Source organism: Triticum aestivum, chromosome 5B, assembly GCF_018294505.1.
Source record: "Triticum aestivum cultivar Chinese Spring chromosome 5B, IWGSC CS RefSeq v2.1, whole genome shotgun sequence".
NCBI lineage: Eukaryota > Viridiplantae > Streptophyta > Magnoliopsida > Poales > Poaceae > Triticum > Triticum aestivum.
In genome coordinates, this window is record NC_057807.1 from 8426582 (window position 1) to 8444383 (window position 17802).

General features: G+C 45.1%; 1 protein-coding gene across 1 annotated transcript; it reads right to left on the minus strand.

The window, feature by feature from the left end:
* Positions 1-8347: 8347 nt before the first annotated feature.
* On the minus strand, positions 8348-13379 carry LOC123115413 (ankyrin repeat and protein kinase domain-containing protein 1). Its single transcript, XM_044536572.1, has 12 exons — positions 13263-13379; positions 13102-13173; positions 12583-12760; positions 12359-12507; positions 11418-11557; positions 10676-10759; positions 10419-10544; positions 9857-10009; positions 9474-9575; positions 8866-9036; positions 8701-8780; positions 8348-8504 (listed from the first exon to the last, which is right to left on the minus strand). The coding sequence occupies exons 1-12, from the start codon at positions 13315-13317 to the stop codon at positions 8483-8485; spliced, it is 1332 nt and encodes a 443-aa protein (XP_044392507.1). The 5' UTR covers positions 13318-13379; the 3' UTR covers positions 8348-8482.
* Positions 13380-17802: the final 4423 nt, after the last annotated feature.

Genomic DNA, 17802 nt, shown 5'->3' on the forward strand with positions numbered 1-17802 from the left:
CCCCCCTAGGGCGCGCCCTACACCCTTGGGGCCACCCTGGCTACTTCTTGACGTCCACTCCAAGTCTCCTGGATTGCGTTTGTTCCAAAAAGATCGCTCCCGAAGGTTTTATTTCGTTTGGACTTTGTTTGATATTCTTTTTCTGCAAAACACTAAAATAGGCAAAAAAACAGCAATTCGGCTGGGCCTCCGGTTAGTAGGTTAGTCCCAAAAATGATATAAAAGTGTATAGTAAAGCCCATAAACATCCAAAATGGGTAATATAATAGCATGGAACAATCAAAAATCATAGATACGTTGGAGACGTATCAAGTATCCCCAAGCTTAATTACTACTCGTCCTCGAGTAGGTAAATGATAAAAACAGAATTTTTGATGTGGAATGCTACCTAGCATATTTCTCAATGTAATTTTCTTTATTGTGGCATGAATGTTTAGATCTAAATGATTCAAGATAAAAGTTCACATTGACATGAAAACAATAATACTTCAAGTATACTAACAAAGCAATCATGTCTTCTCAAAATAACACGGCTAAAGAAAGTTATCCCTACAAAATCATATAGTCTCGCTATGCTCTATATTCATCACACAAAATATTTAAATCATGCAAAACCCCGATGACAAGCCAATCAATTTTTTCATACTTTGATTTTCTCAAACTTTTTCAACTTTCACACAATACATGAGCGTGAGCCATGGACATAGCACTATATGTGGAATAGAATGGTGGTTGTGGAGAAGACAAAAAAGGAGAAGATAGTCTCACATCAACTAGGCGTATCAACGGGCTATGGAGATGCCCATTAATAGATATCAATATGAGTGAGTAGGGATTGCCATGCAACGGATGCACTAGAGCTATAAGTGTATGAAAGCTCAACAAAAGAAACTAAGTGCGTGTGCATCCAACTTGTTTGCTCACGAAGACCTAGGGCATTTTGAGGAAGCCCATTATTGAAATATACAAGCCAAGTTTTATAATGTAAAATTCCCACTAGTATATGAAAGTGACAACATAGGAGACTCTCTATCATGAAGATCATGGTGCTACTTTGAAGCACAAGTGTGGAAAAAGGATAGTAACATTGTCCCTTCTCTCATTTTATCTCTTTTTTTGGTGGGCTTCTTTGACCTCTTTTTTTATTTGGGCTTCTTTGGCCTCTTTTATTTTTCATAAGTACAGAGTCTCATCCCGACTTGTGGGGGAATCATAGTCTCCATCATTGAGGGAGTCCTGGATAAGGGGGTATCCGGACAGCCAGACTATATACTTTGGTCGGACTGATGGACTATGAAGATATAAGATTGAAGACTTCGTCCCATGTCCGGATGGGACTCTCCTTGGCGTGGAAGGCAAGCTTCACGATTCGGATGTAGATCTCCTTCTCTGTAAACCGACTCTGTGTAACCCTAGCCCTCTTTGGTGTCTATATAAACCGGAGGGTTTAGTCCGTAGGACACATCAACAATCATACCATAGGCTAGCTTCTAGGGTTTAGCCTCTCTGATCTCGTGGTAGATCAACTCTTGTAATACTGATATCATCAAGATCAATCCAGCAGGAAGTAGGGTATTACCTCCATCAAGAGGGCCCGAACCTGGGTAAACATCGTGTCCCCAGCCTCCTATTACCATTAGCCTTAGACGCACAGTTCAGGACCCCCTACCTGAGATCCGCCGGTTTTGACACCGACATTGGTGCTTCCATTGAGAGTTCCTCTGTGTCGTCGCTGCAAGGTTAGATGGCTTCTCCAACCTTCAACCACGCTGTCTTGTGCGAGACTTTTCTCCCCTGACAGATCTTCGTGTTCGGCGGCTTCGCACTGCGGGCCAACTCGCTTGGCCATCTGGAGCAGATCGATAGCTACGCCCCTGGCCATCAGGTCAGGTTTGGAAACGTAAACTACACCACCGACATTCGCGGAGACTTGATCTTCGACGGATTCGGGCCCGTGTCAGGAGCGCCGAACAATCACGACATGCATGACCTAGATCGGCAGTCGGGCAGTATTTGGAACATCGCACTTGCTACTGCTCTGGACTTTGTTCCAGAGCGGGTCGTGCCTTCCAAGGACGGGTGGATGGACCCCGCCCTGGAGGCCGCACACTCCTCGGCATTGGAGTCGAACACAGACTCCTCTCCTAAAGGGATCTGTGTCTCCGGACCCCCGGACTCACCTCCGGCCGTGTGTTCCGGACCGCGCACATCCGTGCCCATTGAATCTAACTGGGCTCCAGTCATGGAGTTCACCACCGTGGATATCTTTCAGCACTCACCCTTCGGAGACGTGCTAGATTCTTTAAGGTCTCTCTCTCTGTCAGGAGACTCCTGGCCGAACTATGTACGACTCGAGTGGGAAGCTGGCGACGAAGAAATTCGTTTCCCACCCAACACCCACTTAATAGCCACGGTCGATGACTTGACCGACGTGCTTAACTTCGACTCCAAAGACATCGACGGTATAGACGACGATGCAGGAGAAGAACAGGAACCACCGCCCATAGGGCGCTGGACTGCCACCTTTTCATATGATATATACATGGTGGATACTCCCAAAGAAACCAATGGCGATGAGGCAATGGAAGATAGCCCTCCGGGGAAGAAAGCAAAACATGGGCATCATCGGCGCCGCTCCAAGCCTCGCCACAACAATACCGGCACTGGAGAAGAAAATCCAGATGGTGCCGAAGAGGAATACAATCCTGATCAACCCACCTTCGAGCAAGCTGAACAGGAACATGGGCTGGCTAGCCCAGACGAACAGGCGACGGACGGATACTTGGAGGACGATAACTATATGCCTCCCTCCGAAGACGAGGTGAGCCTCGGTGACGATGAATTCGGTGTACCAGAGGATCCCATAGAGCAGGAGCGCTTCAAGCACATGCTTATAGCCACTGCAAGAAGTCTGAAGAAGAAACATCAGCAGCTTCAAGCTAACCAAGACCTGCTCGCAGATAGATGGACCAAAGTCCTGGCGGCCAAGGAATACGTACTCGAGCCCCCGAGCAGGGGATACCCAAAGCATAAACCGCTAGAAGAAGAGGCCGAAGAGCCTGAACTTCCAACACAAGATGAGGCTAACCAGCCACCCTGTGGCCGGGATAAAACAGGCTATCAGGCCAGACACTAGCTCGCACCCCCACGCCGGTTCACCACGGCCCAGGGGAATACGTAGGACCTGTGAGACATATTGGAAAACAATGCAGAACAACCAAGATCGATCTACGGATCACGGGGGCGCGCCACAGCTCATTACACCGATCGTCATGCCGGATATAATGCTGATAAATCCGGCCGGGCTGGACATTACCGACCAGACCCAATCAGAATACGCCGCGACATAGCCCGGCATAGAGGCGCCGCACACCCCCTCTGCTTCACTGATGAAGTAATGGCACATGAATTCCCAGAAGGGTTTAAACCCGTCAACATCGAGTAATACGATGGCACAACAGACCCCGCTATGTGGATCGAGGATTTCCTTCTCCACATTCACATGGCCCGCGGTGATGACCTACATGCCATCAAGTATCTCCCACTGAAGCTTAATTAAAGGGCCAGCAAGACACTGGCTGAATAGCCTGCCAGCAAACTCCATTGGCAGCTGGGAAAAATCTTGAGGACACATTCCTCGATAACTTCCAGGGCACCTATGTGCGACCACCGGATGCTGATGACTTAAGTCACATTACCCAACAGCCCGGAGAGTCAGCCAGGAAATTCTGGACTCGGTTTCTCACTAAAAAGAACCAAATTGTCGACTGTCTGGACGCTGAGGCCTTGGCGGCCTTTAAGCATAATATCCGCGACGAGTGGCTTGCCCGACACCTCGGCCAAGAAAAACCGAAGACCATGGCGGCCCTCACGACACTAATGACCCGCTTTTGCGCGGGTGAGGACAGTTGGCTGGCTCGCAGCAACACCGCACCTGGAAACCCTGGTACTTCAGACATCCGTGACAGTAACGGAAAGCCACGGCGCAACAGACACAAGCATCGAAATAATGGCGACAATGCAGAGGATACGACAGTCAATGCCGGATTTAGCAACTCCAAATCCGGTCAGCGGAAGAAGCTGTTCAAAAGAAACAATCCAGGATCGTCCAGTCTGGACCGCATACTCGACCGCTCATGCCAGATTCATGGCACCCCACATAAACCAGCCAATCACACTAACAGAGATTGCTGGGTGTTCAAACAGGCCGGCAAGATAAACGCCGAGAGCAAGGACAAGGGGCTGCATAGCGATGATGAGGAGGAGCCCCGGCGTCCGAACACTGGAGGGTAGAAGAAATCCCCCCCCCCTCCAGGTAAAAATGGTGAACATGATCTATGCCACTCACATCCTCAAACGAGAGAGAAAGCGTGCACTAACGGACGTCTATGCGATGGAGCCTGTCGCCCCGAAATTCAACCCATGGTCATCCTGCCCGATCACCTTTGATCGTAGGGACCATCCCGCCAGCATCCGTCATGGCGGCTTAGCTGCATTGGTCCTTGACCCAATCATCGATGGATTCCACCTCACGCGAGTCCTCATGGACAGTGGCAGCAGCCTGAACCTGCTTTATCAAGATACAGTGTGCAAAATGGGTATCGATCCGTCACGGATCAAACCCACCAAAACCACCTTCAAAGGTGTAATTCCGGGGGTAGAGGCCCGCTGCACGGGCTCGATAACACTAGAAGTGATCTTCAGATCTCCGGATAACTTCCGAAGCGAGGAGTTAATCTTCGATATCGTCCCTTTTCGTAGTGTCTATCACACACTTCTTGGACGAACCGCGTTCACTCGTTTCAACGCGGTACCGCACTATGCATACCTCAAGCTCAAGATGCCAGGACCTCGCGGGGTCATAACAGTCAATGGAAATACAGACCGCTCCCTCCGTACGGAAGAACATACTGCGGCCCTCGCGGCAGAAGTATATAGCAGCCTCCTCCGACAAACAGCCAATCTGGCAACGACATCCCTGAACACCGTCAAGCGAGTCCGGAGTACCCCGCAACAAGACAGTCAGGCATGCCAGGAGCTCGATTAGCAATCCGGCCTCCACCCCAACCCCATTCAAGTGGCGTTCGTACCACGCGTGCATAATTACGCGCTGAAAATACCATGGGCATAGGTGGAGGCTAGATGACAATGCGGCCAGAGTGCGGTTCAGCCGCCACGAGGCCCGCATACTTTTTTCCCTTTTTCAGGACCCCACTTTCGGGCAGCCCCTTCGAGAAGAGATCGGATAACTGGACTCATTATGGAGGGGGCACCAAGGAGGCAAGAGGCTTTTGCACACAAGGGAATACTCAGGTGGTCTTCTTCAAATGATCATTATACCTGTTCTTACATACCCGCACGTAGCCTGCCCTTGGATAGGATATGTCAAATTGTCCTATTTTTTTCTGCTTAATGCATCAATTTTACACCTACGTTTTGCCGTATTGTCCAAATAAATTGGAAGTAGTACGTAGCGTTAGCTTCTTATTACTATCCTCATATTTTTTCTGTTGAATATTTATTCAATATTGCATCCGTATGTTTTGGTATGGTCAGTTTGCCAGGGGCTTCTTATCGAGCCCCATAAAATGGCAAGGAAAGTCCGAACACTTTCAATAGTGCGGCACCCCAAACTTATAACATTATATGCATCAGCTCCGAATCATGTCTTGGGTCAATAGTTGGGTTAGCCCGGCTCCCTTGTTTTGGTACCTTACGTTCCGTTCTATCGGCTAAGGTAGCGCAGGGAGAACTACTACGATTGTGTCCCGGTTCTTCCGGACGAGCACCTCAGTAGAGGGTTTAGTCTGTAGGACACATCAACAATCATACCATAGGCTAGCTTCTAGGGTTTAGCCTCTCTGATCTCATTGTAGATCAACTCTTGTAATACTCATATCATCAAGATCAATCAAGCAGGAAGTAGGGTATTACCTCCATCGAGAGGGCCCGAACATGGGTAAACATCGTGTCCCTAGCCTCCTGTTACCATTAGCCTTAAACGCATAGTTCGGGACCCCCTACCCGAGATCCGCCGGTTTTGACACCAACAATCATCCTTTCCTCACTTGGGACAATGCTCTAATAATGAAGATCATCACACTTTTATTTACTTACAACTCAAGAATTACAACTCAATACTTAGAACAAAATATGACTATGTGGATGTCTCCGGCGGTGTACTAGGATATGTAATGAATCAAGAGTGACATGTATGAAAGAATCATCAAGGTGGCCTTGCCACAAATACGATGTCAACTACATGATCATGCAAAAGCAATATGACAATGATGGAGCGTGTCATAATAAACGAAACGGTGAAAAGTTGCATGGCGATATATATATCGGAATGACTATGGAAATGCCATAATAAGTAGGTATGGTGGCTATTTTAAAGAAGGTATATGATGAGTGTATGGTACCGGCAAAAGTTGCGCGGCACAAGAGAGGCTAGCAATGGTGGAAGGGTGAGAGTGCGTATAATCCATGGACTCAACATTAGACATAAAGAGCTCTTATACTTATTGCAAAAAATCTACAAGTTATTGAAACAAAGTACTACGCGCATGCTTTTAGGGGGATAGATTGGTAGGAAAAGACTCGTTCACAAGATTTAACACTTGTTCACAAGATTTAACACTTGTTCACAAGATTTAAAAGTGATTATGCATTTTGCAAACGTACCCACATTTCAAAGTCTTCGTCAAATTTTAAAATAGTTTTTGAATTCAAAAAGTGCTTTTAGATTTGAAAAATGTTTAGAATTTTTTTTAAAAATGAAATTCCAAAGCCACAAAATTTAAAAATATTGCCCTATCTCAAAAACATGTACACGAATTTAAAATTTTAAAAATGAAAAACAGAAAAGGGAAGCAAAGCAGAAAAGAAAAGAACCCGAGAGAAGACCGGTAAAGCCGCCAAGGAAAAGACAGAAAAAAGGTAAAAATAATCAAGGGAGGGTGGAAAAAGGAACAAAAGAAAATCAATGGGGAGGCTTCACGCGTGGAATAGTGATAATCAAGATTTTTGTTGTTTGTGCGGGCGGTTAGGCTCAGCGTGTCAGTTGACCTCTCGGCTCTTCAAAAATGTGGGAAGTGATAAGGAAATTGTGTGATGGTCCATGCTTTAGGAGAACAGAACTCAAATGTTTTGTACAGCATAGGCAAATATATACTACATAAAAGTTACTAAATTGGATCCTTCCGAACAAATATCTACACAGTAATCAGCATCTACATCAGCATCTACACGAATTTGATGGGAGTTCTTACCAAGTGTTTACACAAAGCACATACACCTCAACATTAATACTCTTGATATAAAAATCATAGCCTAGAACTTGAAGTCTTGCTCTACTGAAATTTACAAAACTATTAACATTGCAAAAAACTTGGAGGAGATTTAAAATTTGGGCCTACGTGCAAACAAGGTGACGAACTCTGCCTTTCAGGAAATAAAAAGCATGGTGTTCACAAGAATTAGCAATGAACAATGGATAATGGTGAAACTAAAGATTTTAAAAAATCTACATCAAACTTGTAAAAAATCAAAGAAACCCCTAGAAAACCTCAAGAGGGTGAAGCGAATCAGCATAAAAGAACCATGTGTATGGGTGAAGCAAAGCAATATAATTTTCATGGCGGTACCAAGATTATCCTAGAGGATGAAACTATCCATGATGCAAAATCAAGCACTGGGAGGCTAAAAGAAAGCATATATAATGCTAGATTTAACACTTGGACTTGAGAGGAAGCACACACATTCTACATGAGGAGATACAACTGTGATTTCAGAGGTGCTCCACAGCTAACTGTAATGAGCATATTACCCATGAACAGAGCCCTCGCAAAAAAAGAAGAAGAAAAGGGCATAGACAGTGCAATGGTTTTCAGAGTAAAGTAGAAATCTGGTCAAAGATTTGCAATGGTGGCAGCTATCTCATCTATCAGCAAACGTATGGGAATTGACAATGCATAGTATCATGATCTGCTGCCAGACTTCCATACAGAAAAAACAGGACTTGAGTTTCACAAAACCAACTTAAAATAAGTAACCAGTAACTTACAAAGAAAGGCGCCATGATTCAAAGTCTGGCGGGTTTTTTTTTGTCTAAGAACACAAAAAACAGAGCGCATTGGAGCTATCTCATTTATCAGCAAGCGCATTGGAGCTGGCAATGCAAAGTATCATGATATTCTGCCAAACATTTCACTCTAGCATAACCAATTAAATTCACCATCCATTGTTGCCATACAAACAAAACAGGATTTGAGTTTCACAAAACCAACTCAAAATAAGTAGCTAGTAACATGGTTTGCTCCAAGCTGCTGCTACAGCCCATGAGTGAATTACTACATTAAAAGCATAAGGTAGCATAATTCAAAGTTTAGTGGGTTTTTTGTTTAGTCTAACAACACAAAAAGCAGAGCTTGAGATTCTGCGTGAGCTTCAGATCTCTCTGCAGTCGGCATGCAGGGCAAGATCACTTCAGCTCCATCGCCTCCCTACATGAATCAGTTGATCACGACATTGTTACAAAGAAGGGTCAAATTGTACTAATTGATAAGTTCATCACAAAATTGTCAAAAGAAGCAACCGAATCAACTAACTAATTATGGAAACACCTAGAATCTGCAGCTGCTGACAATGTTAATCTAATATCACTCCAGGAGAAAACGAGATGAAACATGGATTTCATACCAGAATAATTTCTCGGTCTCTTCGCTTTCTGGGTCCAACTCTAAAGCGCGCGAGAGTGCGGAATACGCAGCAGCATACTTCTAATGAACGCATGCGCACGTCAGAATCAAATATCAGATATAAAAAGAGCAATGAAATCATCAGTTTGAACCCGATCTAGTGCACCTTCAAGAACATTAGAGCTGCTCCTTGTCGATAGTGCACCTTTGCCCACTTTGGACGCATCCTTTTGCATTTAGTTGCATCACCAAAAGCCCTTTGTCCGTCACCCATGCGAAGCCAGCAAAGGCTCCTGTTTGACAACAACTTGGCGTCAAAGTTATCCATCTTCAGTGCCTGCAGCAGATAAAACATCGAAAAATTGCAGCGCCATTCCCACATTCTAGAAACACTGCTTGGTTTAGGACGCAAATTTGTCATTTGTTCCATAGGTACAAGGACCCAAACCCAAAACTGTGAGAAAAGAGCAACTAACCACCTCAAATTCCAAGCAATGGAATGGAAGACCAAGATTGATGTGTTTCAGTTCTTATTTTACTTTCTAACATGATGTCTCTGTTTTTTTTGTTACCAATAGCCATAGGTATGAAACTTCTCCAATCTTGGCTAACACTCCGCATATGCGACAAGATGTGCATGCCAAAGTAACAGATCGCTTTTACGCATTGCCCAGATCAATCAATCTCAATGATAAATCAACTAAATTGTAATGGAGGAACATGTTTCAAGGCTTTACCACCAGCCTACAAAGAATAAACAGTCCGGCAATGTACCTGTGTGTAGAGCATTGATGCATTTAGATAATCCTGCTTTTTGAATGCTTCATCTGCTTGTCGTTTCAGGTCAGACACCCTCTCTTTCACAAAATTGTCATCCTGGGCAACTCATAATAACTTGAATCAGGTATATATTAGAGGTCTGATGTGTGTGAGGGAGAAACGGTGCTCTAGCAAAGATGTTAAGGTGAAGAGCTTAGGCAGCAAAGCAGGTGCAAGGAAACACATGCGCATTTGACGAGGCTGGAATAGGAGGATAAACTTTGACAGTTCCAGATCTACGAATGTTAGTTAAACATGGACTTAACTGCAACACACTCAAGAGAGTTAAAGTGCACCAAAATTGCCAAGGGTGTGCAAGAAAATATGCAGTGGCATACCTCTAGTTGCTTGATTTCCATCTTCACATGACTAATGATTCCATCAACGCTCCAATTTTCCACAGTTGAAATGGGTGAGGTGAACGGAAAGAGAATCTCAACATCTTCCCGTGTACCATACTCAACAGCCAACTCTATTGGCAGTCTACCAAACTGTTGAGGAACAACAAAAGCTTTAGAAAGGCAATACTCAACATGAAGAAATAAGCAATATTCTAGACATGATATGCAAACCATATGTCCATATTGATTCACTACCATCATAATAGGTCGACGTAGTGCTAGTGTGGCACATCTATGTATATCTGACTAAATTAAAGACATGGCATGAAGGGACAAGGCGAAACAGTAACAAGCATATGCAAAAAAAAAAGGTAACTTAGCACAACCTTTTATTTTAATTTTACCGATAGCATCATCTAGATTTTTTTAGAAAAAGGAGCATCATCTAGTTGTACTGACATCATAACTCATACGGTTGTAGCATATCTGTATAGGACAAGTCTACTGAAATTACAAAGCCAAGAAAGACAAAAGAATGTGACAAAAAGAGCATTCTTACTGCGTTCGGAACATTTGGGTTTGCACCAGCTTCCAACAAGCACTTGATAGCTTCAGTTAAGCCCTTCTCTGCAGCCTTTATCAAAAGATTATCCCGAGGACTATCACCACTGACATTAGCTCCACCCTATCAGATCCAAGTATAGAAGACAAGCCAATCATATGGTTTTCAAGTAGGTAATACAAAGATAGCTAAATCAAACATCAGTTTATAGAAATCCAGCATTCCTGTTGTATTATAAGCCGAGGATACTATACCTGAATCAATAGCTTCACACGGGCTACAGAAGATTTTTGTAATGCCATGCTTAAAGGTCCAAACTGACATCTAGCATCGTTGGGCTGGAAAAAAAAAGAACTTCACTTTCGTGCCAAAATATGACCGTTCCAACAAAAAGATGGAATTTGTTTGGGGAAAAGGGCTGAGAGGATACTTCTTTCGTAAGAATATACTCCGTCCGTCCCATAATATAAGATTTTATTACAACCGATATACTCACATATTCGTTGTAATAAAATCTTATATAATGGGACGAAGGAAGTAGAATATAGCTATATAGTCTTATGTCCGCTTGCTACCATTAATTTTTCAGACTAGTCCCACCATGCCTACTCTAGCTCACACATTAACAGCTATAGCAGGGCCTGTTTGGTTGGTTTATGAAGGTTGATGATATTTGCCACAACATTTTGCAAAACATGTCTAAGATTAGATGATAAAATGAGTGGCATACTTTGCCAAGCCTAAGTGAATCCTACCACACCTTTTTTAGTCAGTGACACATGGAACCCAACTTGTAGAAAAGGAATGTTGGCACAATTGTGGCTGTGAACTGAACGGGTAACCAGCTTGCCTAACTTTTGGCATGGCATAGTTAGTCACCAACCAAAAAAAAGCCATCAGCTACAGGTGGGAACAATTGGAGAAAGTAGCAAAAACCCAGCAAAAGGGGGAATTGGAGTTAAAAGACAGCATATCAACAAATAACTTGAATAGTACATCTGCATTGTGCTCCAAAAGGGTCTTGACAATACTAGGATATCCTCTAATGGCAGCATCTGCGAGTGCTGTCCCAAGATCTGATATTGCATCGACGTCAGCTCCCCTCACAAGAAGAAACTTAACTATTTCAGAGTACCCTGAAGAAAAGAAGAAAAGGGTCATAATACTATTACCAATAAATGACATGAACAAAACATTTTTGCTCGGCAAAGTTCAAATAACTAGTGGGGGAAGGATTTTTGTTGTTTCACATTTCTCTAAATAGGCATACAGAAAGAATGACCATAATCAGTCAACATAAGAAGGCGGTAAAGTAGACGAACATTTCTCAGGAAACTAGTTCCAATGGCTAGACTAACAAGATTGGTAGCAATACGATGACACGTGGAATCTTTACATATCTGAGAGCGGGGAATTAGGAATCAGCCAATAACTAGAAGTCCGTATGTCTCTCATGGAAGCGCTTTAGAGTCCCTAGAAGCTGCACTTTTTATTTCTCCGACCTAGAGCACTCTTTATTTCAATACATACGAAGAAACTCTGTGAAAGCCAGCTATCACTCCTATGAGAAGGCTAACTCATAAGATTGATCACTATTCAGACCCCAATGAACATGAGAAGCAAATAAGATCAGGCTACTTTTAATGTATGGCAACAGGAAAAAAAATTCTACTCCCTCCGTTCCTAAATGTAAGTCTTTTTAGACATTTCAAATGGACTACAACATACGGATGTATGTAGACTTATTTTAGAATGTAGTTTCATTCATTTTGCTCCGTATGTAGTCACTTGTTGGAATCTCTAAAAAGACTTATATTTGGGAACGGAGGGAGTATTAGGCTAGCTTAGTCTAGCTCCTGGTAAAGTAAATCCATTTTTATCACCATGGTAGGTCCAGCACAAAACAAGCGATGCTAAAGTGAAGTTCCTTTTCATACCATGAACTGCAGCTACATGAAGAAGAGTGATGTTTCCCTTTGCACGTTGCTGATGCAGATCAGCGCCATGATCAATGAGGTACTTGACGGCAGGAAGGTTGCCATTGGTGATGGCATGCGCCACGGGTGTAAACTCTAGCATTAAGACGCTCACAGCTCAGCTGAAGTTGATGATAAAGTCATAAAACTAAATGTGCTTATATTAGGATCAGAAAGGCCTGAACGTATGCTGAGCGGTGTCGGGCAAGTCGACATCCATCTTGACCTCCTCCACGAGATACTCGAAGACCGAGAAGCTGCCGCAGCCGGCGGCGGCGTGGAGGGCGTTCATGCCCATGTAGGTGGTGTTAGCCACCGTCGCCGGGATCCCACGCCCCTGCACGTCCAGCTCCTTTGCAATCTCTGCAGTTCAGACCAAAAAAGGGGGCACTTTTAGTCAGGAATCATGGCAAGGACGTAGCATCTATGTACTGTAATCTGAATCAGAAAGAAATCGCCCCTGATTCTTAGGAAGGGGGCAAGAATCTGGTCTGAAACCCCGATTTGCCCCCAAACCAGAGCACTGAAACCTAAATCACGACCGAAATTGGCATCCCGGAGCCGCAAACCGCGGCCATATCAAGAACGGAGCACACACGGCAGCTAAACCCTAGGCCCCTGGCCAGATCTAGCGAGCTCAGTGACGCGGGACGTCATGGAGGGAGAGGGAGGGGCGTGGGGATTTGGTGAAAGGCGGCGCTTACTCTTGATCTTGCCGACGTCGCCATTGTGGGCGGCTTCGATGAACCTGGCCTCCGGCGACCAACGGTCGCGCTCTGCACAAAAAGCGAGTGAAATGATGAGACGGCCGGAGGGGGGAGCCGTACAATCGGCGGCGCTCGGACAGGTTAGGGTGTGAGGTCACCTTTGCCGAGGAGGAGCTCGTACAGGCGAGGCAGCGGTATATGTCGGGTCCCCATCCTTCCCCCCTCGCCCTTCTCCTCTTCGCCGGCGGCGGCGGCGGTGGCGGTGCGTGGCAAGGAGCAAGGAGTCGAAGGAAGCTTCTGGAGTCGGGGAGAGGAGGTGGGGAATAAAAAGGGCGGGAAAAGGGAGGGGAGTGGGTGCGCTCGCACTACCCGGCCATGGGCAGCGCGACCCGGACGGCCCGACCTTTCACATGGGCCGGGCCTGGGTCTATATATTTAGGCCTGATGGCTGGGCCGGGCCGGGCTCAGGCTTGACATATTCATAGTTTAAGGAAAAGGCCCGGCCTGAGGCCTCATGGGTTTTTTGCATGATGGGTCGGGCTTGGGTCTGATTTTTACGCCCGACAGTTGGGCCGGGTTGGGCTTGGGCCTAGGATTTCTGCGTCAGGCTTTGGTAGGCCTGGCCCGAAGCCCAGCTCAGCCCGACATATGGCCAGGTATAGCTCGCACAATGGGATGCCCACCCACGGTACAATCTGAGTGACACTGATGACAGAAGCGAGGACCACGACCTCCCTTTTCTTTGCTTTTGGATTCAGGTTTTGAATTTTTAATTTGAACTTGCTTTGAGAAACATGAAAAAATGCAGATGGCCATATACACTCCTCTTTATGAACACATGTTTGCACACCCTACTTTTGTGAGCACCTCTGAGAGACTAAATCGGTATATCTTGAGATTGTCGAAAACCCCTGAGGCATCTCGCTATCGACAAAAACATCACCTCCCGTTGAAAAAAAATATTCGGCCTTTAATGAGTCACGCCCATATCACTTGTGGTCGTCGGTTGAGGCCGACCCGTATGCGCATGCCCTTGCGCGATTGCACGGCATAAGCCCCGGCCCTCGCCTCTAAACGGATCATGATGTAAACTGTTGTACGATATCACTTGCTAAAAACAGTTGTTGGATTTTTTGAGCACGTGACATGAAGTACATAAATCATGAGACGTTGTATCTCGAAGTTCGGGCAAAGCCGACGAGCATGTTTGGATGTTTGTACCAACCATGAAAATGCCCACTAGATGCAGTTAGGGGTTTCAACACCCTCCCCCACCCAACCTGCCCCAAACCCCGTCTAGAATCGCATCCTTCTTAAGCACCCTCCTTACTCTAGCTCTATGGGGGCTCGAACCAGTCATTCCTTCCAGGTTAGGCTCATCGGCACGCAAGCGAGTCACGGTGTGCCTTGCTCGTGGTAGATGTATTGGGATCATAGTGTGAGGACTAGAGGGGGCGAGTAGTGCTATCAATTTACGGGGCTGACAGGTTTTAACTTCCAGCAACAACGACTAGACTACCACAAGTTCTCATTAGAACCAAAGTTCTAATTCTTTCACTCGGGATTATAACTATTGCGGGCAATGAAGTTGACACATTAACGGCAACATCGATAATATCATTCACCTGCCTATTTACCTCTTCATCATACCTATGATCTCAACAATTTTTGTCCTAACCTCTTCATTCTTCTCTTGAGTAATAGAATTTAACTTTCTAGACATAGATCTATTGTCACGCCATTGAGCATGATTTTCCTGCATATCGTCTCGTAGCTCCCATAATAGTCCTCCTACAATCATAGTAAAAAAAAATTAGTCCTCCTACAATAGTCTCAACATGTTCATGGATAAATGATTTAAACCACTATAAAACAAATGAAGAATTAGCCATTTTTCATGCCACGTCTAGGACAATTCCTAACAACTTCTTTCATACGTTCTCACGCAAAGCGCTAATGGCTCATGATCTTCCTGCTTGAAACATGTAGGGTGTGTTTGGTTCCAGTCATGAACCAGAATGTCATGAGTGAGACCTGTTCCTGAGCTTGGTTCCCGTGTTAGGTAAACAAGCAGAACAGAAGCCACTTGTTCCTACCGACCGAATATTCATGCCAGAACCGGAACGCGTCGATACCTCCAAATTGAAGGAATTACACGAAACCGTTCGTTCTCTCCTCTCACTACCGCAACCCCGCCTCTCCCTCGTTTCTCTTCCTCCTTCGATCTGCATCACCATTCTCTTCCTTCAATCTATGTCGTCGGAAGATTTTTGACCCTCAAGCAAGGATCTGGTGGCGAGGGGTGCATCGTGCTTGTGTCCTCGACACTGGTGGCAACATTGCGCCCTAGCTATGCGGTGTCCAAGGAAATCATGGAGGCCATGGTGTGGGTTGCCATGAAGGAGCTTGGGTTCGCGCTGGTGACGTTGACCTGCGCCGCGTCAGGGCCGTGGCATTATTAGCACGTAAGTGTATGGTTTTTGTTGTTGGAAAATGTTTAGTCATGAACATAATGTAGCAACTATTCTCGGATGTAATGGCTCCTTTAGGCAAAGCTAATAGTCATTCTTTAGCTTTTCCTCTCAGAGAGAAAGGAAACAAGCGTAATTTAACTACATTGGGATCGGCATCTTTTATGCGAGTCATATCGCAAAGCTCGGTAAAGTCATGTGGATGTATACACGCATCCTCTCAAGGAGAGCCTCCAAATTAGTTTTGTTGAACCATAGTAAGTAGTGGGATTTAACCTCATGTTGCTCAGTTGTGACAGCAAGTTGCATGATTAATGCATGCTTAGAATCACCATTGGGAGTAGCAAACATCCAAAGCTCTTTGGTAGCCATAATAATGATTTCGGGTTTTCTTGACATGTGAAAAATGAACCAATGAAAAAAATAAAACGAAAAAATAAGGATTCTAGTAACGATACTAGGGTAGCAAATACCTTCCCGACAACAGGCGCCAGACAAAGGGTTGATTACCCTTGATTTCGTAGATATATGCTTCTTCTCTGGAGACCCTAGCATTTATCGAATACATGAAAGTGAATAATGCTTGGAAAGGAAATATCTGTAGGTACTTGATATCTCAAAACATGCTAGTTTCCCGGTCCAGTCACAAAGGTGACTAAAAACATAATAATGAAGAAATATGGCAAGGCTTAAGGTTTGACATGCGGTTGTGTACATGCACCCAGTATACCAACTAGATAAATCAACAACATGGCACTGGTAAACACCATTACACATATCATGCGAACAAACTATGTCGGATATGCATCCTAATAACCCCATGACCCACTGCCACCGCATCAAGTTCTATTGTCCAACCAACGCCCTATCTGATTCACGGGGTAACCTCAGTTATTAAGGATAACGAGATCAACACACAGGGAGTTCAATGACTGAACTGTATCTACCCCTAGAGACTTGATTCCAATTATTGTCATCAATGTTCGGCATAGTGTGTTGGAAATATGCCCTAGAGGCAATAATAAAAGCATTATTATTATATTTCCTTGTTCATGATAATTGTCTTTATTCATGCTATAATTGTGTTATCCGGAAATCGTAATACATGTGTGAATAACAGACACCGACATGTCCCTAGTGAGCCTCTAGTTGACTAGCTCGTTGATCAACAGATAGTCATTGTTTCCTGACTATGGACACTGGATGTCATTGATAACGAGATCACATCATTGGGAGAATGATGTGATGGACAAGACCCAATCCTAAACATAGCACAAGATCGTATAGTTCGTTTGCTAGAGTTTTCCAATGTCAAGTATCTTTTCCTTAGACCATGAGATCGTGTAACTCCCGTATACCGTAGGAGTGCTTTGGGTATGCCAAACGTCACAACGTAACTGGGTGACTATAAAGGTAGACTACGGGTATCTCCGAAAGTGTCTGTTGGGTGACATGGATCAAGACTGGGATTTGTCACTCCGTATGACGGAGAGGTATCACTGGGCCCACTCGGTAATGCATCATCATAATGAGCTCAGAGTGACCAAGTGTCTGGTCACGGGATCATGCATTACGGTACGAGTAAAGTGACTTGCCGGTAACGAGATTGAACGAGGTATTGGGATACCGACGATCGAATCTCGGGCAAGTAACATATCGATAGATAAAGGGAATAGCGTACGGGATTGATTAAATCCTCGACATCGTGGTTCATCCGATGAGATCATCGTGGAGCATGTGGGAGCCAACATGGGTATCCAGATCCCGCTGTTGGTTATTTACCGGAGAGTCGTCTCGGTCATGTCTGCTTGTCTCCCGAACCCGTAGGGTCTACACACTTAAGGTTCGGTGACGCTAGGGTTATGAAGATATGTATATGCAGAAACCCGAATGTTGTTCGGAGTCTCGGATGAGATCCCAGACGTCACGAGGAGTTCCGGAATGGTCCGGAGGTAAAGAATTATATATAGGAAGTGCTATTTCGGGATCGGGACAAGTTTCGGGGTTATCGGTATTGTACCGGGACCACCGGAAGGGTCCCGGGGGTCCACGGGGTGGGGCCACCTGTCCCGGGGGGGCCACATGGGCTGTAGGGGGTGCGCCTTGGCCTAGATGGGCCAAGGGAACCCTATAGGCCCATGCGCCTAGGGTTTCCACCATGGAAGAGTCCATGTGGTGGAAGGCACCCCTAGGTGCCTTGGGGGGGAGGGAAACCTCCCCTTGGCCG

Bases quoted from the DNA above. Each gene is read 5' to 3' on its own strand.
- LOC123115413 (XM_044536572.1), bottom strand. From the start codon at position 13,317: ATGGGGACCCGACATATACCGCTGCCTCGCCTGTACGAGCTCCTCCTC. The intron at 9,037-9,473 runs GTACATTGCCGG...TATCTGCTGCAG, and splicing joins CATCAATGCTCTACACACAG to GCACTGAAGATGGATAACTT. The intron at 8,781-8,865 runs GTGCACTAGATC...TGCGTTCATTAG, and splicing joins CAGCTCTAATGTTCTTGAAG to AAGTATGCTGCTGCGTATTC.